Source organism: Neopelma chrysocephalum, unplaced genomic scaffold (genome assembly GCF_003984885.1).
Source record: "Neopelma chrysocephalum unplaced genomic scaffold, ASM398488v2 Primary Assembly neopelma1_183, whole genome shotgun sequence".
Taxonomy (NCBI): Eukaryota; Metazoa; Chordata; class Aves; order Passeriformes; family Pipridae; genus Neopelma; species Neopelma chrysocephalum.
The window spans coordinates 586,770-594,087 of NW_020897845.1; the positions used below are offsets into that span (position 1 = coordinate 586,770).

Below are 7,318 nucleotides of genomic sequence, written 5' to 3' on the forward strand. Positions count from 1 at the left end.
ACCTCTGTTCTTGTGGGGACCTCTTTGATACAAGGCCGCACGTTTGGTACAAGTCACAGGGAGGCCTCTCTCTGATGCCTGACTCAAGGAAACGGAACTCCTTCCCTTGACTTCCTTCCCTCTTGAACTTTTGATAATTGCAAAGCAGTGTCTGGCTCTGGTGCCCATGCCTTGTATTGAGACATGGTGAACTGTACCCACAGGTCTGAGTTTGCCAAGTTACTTTACTGTCAGGCCATTCTGGACCTGAAATGTCCAAACCTCTTCTTCAATGAGTATTTCAGTGCAGTATCTTGCGAGTTTGGCCGCTCCCTTGAGAAAGACTGACTCGATGAGGAGGGTCTGTTCATTTGTCAGTGGTGTAAGAGCTGCAGTTAAACCCAGTTCTCATCCCCACTGTGCAGCTGACCAGCTTGTTCAAAGGCCTTCCCTGATCATGTTTCCTGCTCCATGTACTCAGCACTGAAAACAGCGATTTCTGAAGCATGGATGCATTGCAGAAATGATGGGACAGTTTCTGGATGGAAAACGGCTTGATTTCTTATGCCAGAATCCCCCCTGTGCACCTCAAACCCATTTCTTCCTCATCACAACAGAAAATTATTTTAATAAATTCAAACTTTTGATTGTCAATAGAAAAAGCTGAATTTCTTTGCCAAAGGGACAGCTCTGCTCTGAGCCACTGCATGTACTCCTCTATTTTAGGCTGGCTTCTATTCATTCCTATTCCTATCAATTATACCATAGAATCCCAGAATCCCAGAATATGCTGATCTGGAAGGGACCCACAAGTATCATTAAGTCCATCTCCTGGCTCTGCACAGGACCATCCCCAAGAGTCACACTATGTGCCTGAGAGCATTTTCCAAATGCTTCTTGAAGTCCGTCTGCCTTGGTGCTGTGACCACTGCACTGGGGAGCCTGTTCCAGCATCCAACCACCCTCTGGGTGAAGAACCTTTTTCTAATATCCAACCCAAACCTCTCCTGACACAACTTCAGGCCATTGTTTCACCCAGGCAGGACTGACCCCTCAACGTGACTTCATTCCAATGCAGGTCTCAGCAACAAGAGTTAGAGGGTACAGCTAAAATAGAAGTGCAGCTTTTCTTCAGACACCTGAGGCCAGCGATCACTTCTCCCCACATATTTGATCATTGGGTGGCATGATAATGACTCCCTGCTTTGTGAAAGCAAAACTCCTTTTGCATTCTGTTTTAAGAGGTAAATCTTTAGGATCTATCAAACTGCTATACAGCTAAGATAAGGTAAAGCAAGAGTATAAACCACTCACTGCCTTTGAATAACTGCCAAAGATTTGGCTCCCAAGTAAAAAAAATCCATAAAACTCTTCTTAAGACAACTTAGTGCACTCTGCCTATACACCTCAATGAGATTATTATTTAAAATATTCATATATCCAGGCACTTCTATATAACCTATAGGCACTTGTGAGAGAGATGAGGTGACTGAAGCTGATGTCTGCTTCCAAGATGACCTGATCTACATATGGGAACCAAAGAAGGAAGATATGACCATAATGGCAGGATCCTGCAGCAATAGAGTCCTTGGTCTGTGCACCCTCAGTCAAAAGAATCTGTTGACTCTGGATCAAAGTACTTTTAAGGAGTCCGATTTACGTAATCAGCAAGATTTTCCAGTTACACTGTACGTGCAAGGAGTTCACTCAAAATACATTAAAGACTACTAGGAATGTTTAAAAACTGCTGTACAGGAAGTCAGTAACACAGGTCTTTTCATCTTAGAATAACTGTGGTTGTACTGAGGCAACTCCAGTCTGACTCTGATCTGTTATGTTACTTGTATTGTTCTTAAAAGAGGAGAAACAGACTGATCAGCTGGAAATCAGAAAAAAACCCCATAAACTCACCCATTAGCTTGAGAGTTGGGTGAGAAAGACATTTCTAATATCCAAAACATTTGAGAAATGTTTATGGTACCAACTGGATTAGGCAATAACCATAATAATTGGGGAACTCCGCAGGAGGGTCTTCTGCAAACCCCTTTACTGACTGGCTAATTAAAATCCAATTTACCACATTAGATATCTTACCTAGTCCACAGTTCTGGACTGGATCTCTTCAGGCTTTTTTTTTTATGCAGTTCCATTGAAGAGCCCACTGGTCAAAGCTCTTACCTAAGGCTTGAGGCATTAAATTCAAATAAGTACGAACCTGGCAGAACTGAAACTGGAAATGGATGCCCTGCAACACATTAAGTGTTTTAGAAACTTGGTTGTTGATAATGCTGAAGAAGAATGAATAATGACAACACAAACGTAATAATTATTAATTAATAACTATTTTCTATTTCCACTCAAAATGCAGGGATAGATTTGGAAGATTTTTTTTTATTATAGATTAAGATAAACCAAGAAAAATTAACAATTATCTAGTATCTGCTTAGAAATGTAGTCATTATTTCCATTTACATTTACAATTGAACAGTCTTGATTTAGATTTAATTTAAAAGCCCTTTATACTAAAGGCAGTGAAAAATAAAAATAAAAATATGCACAAATCCCACTGATATGTATTTTCTGTCCTTTTTGACATGACTTCATCAATGGAAAGGATTTTGGACTAAACAGAGACAAGCCCTAGGGAGTTTTGACACAGACTTTATAGTGATCAGTGTTTTTTGGATATGACTCTGAACCATGCAAGTTGGTAGGAAAGTTTTATTAGGATCAGGGAAAGATGAAACCATGTACTTGGCAGTAATGAGAATGATGATAGGCTGGTATCACCTTCCTATTTTTCCTGAGTTCCCAGTGAGGTTGACCTCTTGCAAATTCTACAGAGTATGTAAGCCCTGTGAATGTTTTAAACAATACAGTTTTAATCTAATGTAACACTGCAAATGCTGAAGAGCCTGTAGGCTAAGAGGCAGATCATTCAAATGTAAAAACAAATTTGACTGGAGTCTAAACAATGTTGGCCTCTGCTGCAAACTATAGCTTCCTTTTGACATGGAAAGAGAGAATGCATTTTGCCAAAAGGGAATTAGCTTGGAAAGCCTCTGTAAATGATACTGTGATGAAAATAAACAGTCCCCTAGCCTTAGTTTCACAGTTGTGCAGGAGAAACCTAACAGATCATGCCTCATGTCATGAGTGCTCATTAGCTTTTGGCTGCAGCCCATGTCTTGGCCTGGGGGATCTCATGAGAACTAAATCACTGATGTCAATCATTGCTCTCCATGATGACACCGCAGTTCTTTGCAGTGAGATGCCCCTGGTGTTTGTAGCATCCTTGCTAGTAAATAATCATTTCTGGAAACGCTCGCTTGCCTTTACACTTGTACTTTATAGGCTGTCATTTCTCAGTCTTCCCTTTTCTTACCTGTCATCATACTTCAATTTCTGTCTCCTCTTTTTTTATGGGTTTGAAGGTTCACAGTGATTTGGTCTCATTCATCCTTATCAGCATCTCCCTCTGCTCTAACTGCTTTTGTCTTGGCATCAGTATCTCCCTTTTTTTCATGTGCTCTTCCAAGGGAAAATGGACTGAGCTGCAGCAATTCCATCTCCCTGTTGAGGTGCGAAGAGTCAGGGAATTGAGAAAGCTACATGGTTTTTTGCTACAAATGGGCATTTAGACATTTCTCCTTCTCCCTTTATGTGCCAAGCTGCTAATTGCAGAGCTCTCACTGGTTCTGGACCACCCTCCAATTCAAAGGTTGGTATGGGGGGAAATTAATTTTTCATAGGAGCTAATTTGATAAAAAACAGCATAAGAAGAAGCCAGGATAAAACTTCCTCCTGATAAGGAGTTAATGTCTCCAAGTTATACAAAAATAAGAAAAACTCCAAACACTAAAAAAACCACCAAAACCCCCAAAGCAAAACCACAACAAAAAAACTCCCATAAAAATTACATGGTAATCCTTTTACATAATAGTGAAATTGAGAAAAAAATCTGTAGGTATAAGAAAACTAAAAGAAATCTTATTGACACCAAGTACCTCAGAAGTCTTTTAGTGAAAACCTTGACAGATAAGTAGTTCAAAATAATGTTTCACCCTTAATTTTTATAAATTGAAGTTAAAATTTTTCCTTTCTGCTGTTCAATAATTCTAAAAGTCTTATTAGACACATTTATATATCATACTATTAAAATACCATACATTAGACCAGTTAGAAGAGAAGAAATCATAAGAAGGACACCAGACTCACCTCTATATTTTTCATCAGTTATTTTTCAACCAAAGTAGACTAAAATTTGTTAGGGCTTCCAGATTTTCAATCCTGGAAATTTTATTGCAATAAAGATAAAGCTTTTGCAAATTTACACATTTTGAAGACCATCTATTTTCTCAGAAGAGGTATTATTTTGCAGCACTGAACAAGTCACTCTTTTTTGTCAAGGGGCTAATAAATTGCACAGAAAATTGTTAAGTAGTTCCAAATAATTTGAGACCCCACCTTCTGTGCAGAATTCAGCTGACTGAGAAAGCTTTTCAGTTATGCCAACAGAGAGAAAGCAGCAGCAGTTACAATGATTCATGATAAATGATTATGTGTTTTTAAGTAAAGTATTATTGTCATTAAAATATCTACTTTCTAACCAGTTTTCTGGTAATGGTTTCAATGTAATTATTCTAGTTTTAAGAAATGTTGTTTCAAATGAGAAGGAAAAAAATTCCAGAAGTAGGCTCTAAATTACAAAAACCTGTAATAAACATTTTGATACATATCTAAAAATGGGGGTTTTTTTGATACTTCAGTAAGAAGTTCCAGATTGTAACTCCTTAATTATTTCTTCAAGATTCTCGTTTTGGTTAGCACTTCATCTTCTCTTGAGTTCTCTGTAGTGACTATTATTTTCTAGTATTTCTTAGTAAAATTATGTTAATATTATCAGACGTGTAGCCACTCACACAGCTTAAAAGTCACTGGATTTCCAAGGAGTTTGGAAAGAAGATACAAATTCCTGAAGATTGCATTCCAGAATCTGTATTTCTAATGGAATCACAAGGATCACAATATAAGAAATTTGAAATTGCTTGGAATACTTAATTGCTTTTTAAATTAACTTTTTTTTTTGTATTCTAAAGGTCCAGAAAATAATATAATAGTACAAGCTATTCTGGCCACCTTCATAAGGAAGGGTGAGGAATTGCACCTACTTATGCCTGAGCTCGGTAAACTGTATTTGCACAAAGCATAAAGATACAGTAAAAACAAACCAGTCAGAGCTCATAATCCACCAAAAACCTGAACAAAATCCCCTCCACGTGTATGAAAAAATGTGTCAGAATATAACTGAGAGTATAAAAACCCCTGCCACAATATTTTTAAGTAATCACACAGCTGCTACGGGTAATCTTTAGAATTACCAAACACTTACTGCTAATGAGCTGGACTGTTGCAGCAGGTTTGGGTTTTTTTCCTTTTGAAAGCACTTACATGATGTATTAACCACACACTATGTAAACCACACCCTGAATATACTTCCCACTGGACCAGGTTGCTCCAAGCCCCATCTAACCTGACCTGGAACACTCCAAGTGATATGGCATTCACAGCTCCTCTTGGCAAACTGTGCCAGTGCCTCAGCACCCTCAGAGCCAAAGATTTCTTCCTAGTACCCAATCTAACCCTGCCCTCTATTAGTGTGAAGCCATTCCCCCTTGTTGCATCCCTCCATGCCCTTATAAAAGTCCCTCTCCAGCTCTCTTGTAGCCCCTTTAGACACTGGAAGGTCCTCCAAGGTCTTGTTGGAGTTGGGTATGAGGGTGGCTCGTGGTTTGGAGGTTCTATCCATCCAGAAAGTAGTGGAGTATAAGATATTCTGACCACCTTCATAAGGAAGGCTGAGGATTGCACACACTTATCCTTGTATTGGACTCAGTAAGTAACAGAATAAATAACTCAAAGATAACAGGACTCGAAGCTTGGCTTATATTTCAAGACATGCATTTTGTGTATCTTCATTGTCATGAACTGAATTTTCACTTTCCAAATGCTACCTCCTCACAGATTTATTACTTCATGTTTTACCCAACATTTGCAGATTGGCCAATTCACGTTGTGCTCCCTGGAGCCTTCTCTTCTCCGGGTTGAACAACCCTGGCTCTCTCAGCCTGTTTCTGTAGGATTAGTGCTCCATTCCTTACAGGACAGTGGAAACTGGATGCTTGTGCTCCTCAGCTGTGCTTGGCCAACGGTCTGACAGCAACACACTGGACACCTTCCCCATCCCTTCGCCAGGCACCTGACCCAGTGCTGGTGGTTAATTCAAGCTGCAATGACTTTTCCTCTTGCTCTTTTCATGTGCAGGGTAGTGGAGTAGGGGTGATAAGCTGGTTTGTGAAGTGTCAAAAAAAGAGGGTTAGCGAGTTTTACTATGGATTGTGCAATGGGAGGGTGTCATTCCTGTACAGCAGATTATCTTGGGGGGGGCAGTAGAGATTAACTGTGCACAACTGCAGCACAGGACTTTACTGTGGATTAACTGGAATCAATTGCAAATGTCAGCATCAGTTAAAATGGGCCGTTCTCAAGGAAAAAAAAATGCTCACTGAGCCATTTGCACTGGATGAATTTTATCAAATTAAGAGTAATTATAATTAAATCACTACGTGGTTTTGTTGTTTTTTTTTCTTTTCATTTTGTTGCAGTCAGACCTGCTGAACACTTCCCAGTGGTGGGATTGCTCGGCAGAAAATGGGATCCTCACTGAAACAAATGCCATCAAAGACTTCTGATTTGTGAGTACGGAGGTTAAATGTATTGAAAATTGGAAAGACTTTTGTTAAAGTCTTCTTGTCAACGTTTTTTGACATTCCTAGTGGAGAGGGAGAAAACCGATCAAGCAGCTTCTGCAGTTCTGTCGAAGCGGGTCTGTCTGTAGCTCGTTACTTGCACTGCTTTTTTATGGCACAAGATGTCACTCCAAGTCCACTTAAGGCAAAATCTTCCGTTTATTTCTACCTTGTGAAGGATATTTTGGCTTAGTCTTCGACTTCCTTCTCCATAGGTGCTGTATTTCACTTACCCAAAGGCATATATATATATATATATATATATATATATATACACACATATGCACACACACACACATTTATATATATACATATACATACATACACACATTTATATATATACATATGTAAATGTATAATTTCTTTTAGCAGAAGTCTGCAACAAATTAAGTCTATGCATCCAAATAGGCTCTTCTGAATTAACATATCATAACAAGTACATAATAGTACAATTTGAAATTAATGCTCTGAAAACTGTGCACACTTTCTAATTCAAGGAGAAAAAAAAAAACCCAAGCCCCCAAAACATC

The 7,318-nt window shown here is 38.9% G+C and overlaps 1 protein-coding gene across 1 annotated transcript in view; it reads right to left on the reverse strand.

Annotated features, from left to right (window-relative positions):
• The window catches only part of LRRC9 (leucine rich repeat containing 9), a 38,925-nt gene extending 32,702 nt beyond the window's left edge, over positions 1 to 6,223 (reverse strand). The window contains 5 exon segments of the mRNA XM_027702391.1: positions 2,770 to 2,834; positions 4,198 to 4,214; positions 4,217 to 4,321; positions 4,324 to 4,376; positions 6,141 to 6,223. Of these exon segments, the coding sequence (XP_027558192.1) occupies positions 2,770 to 2,834; positions 4,198 to 4,214; positions 4,217 to 4,321; positions 4,324 to 4,376; positions 6,141 to 6,223 (323 nt within the window).
• Between the last annotated feature and the right edge of the window lie 1,095 nt (positions 6,224 to 7,318).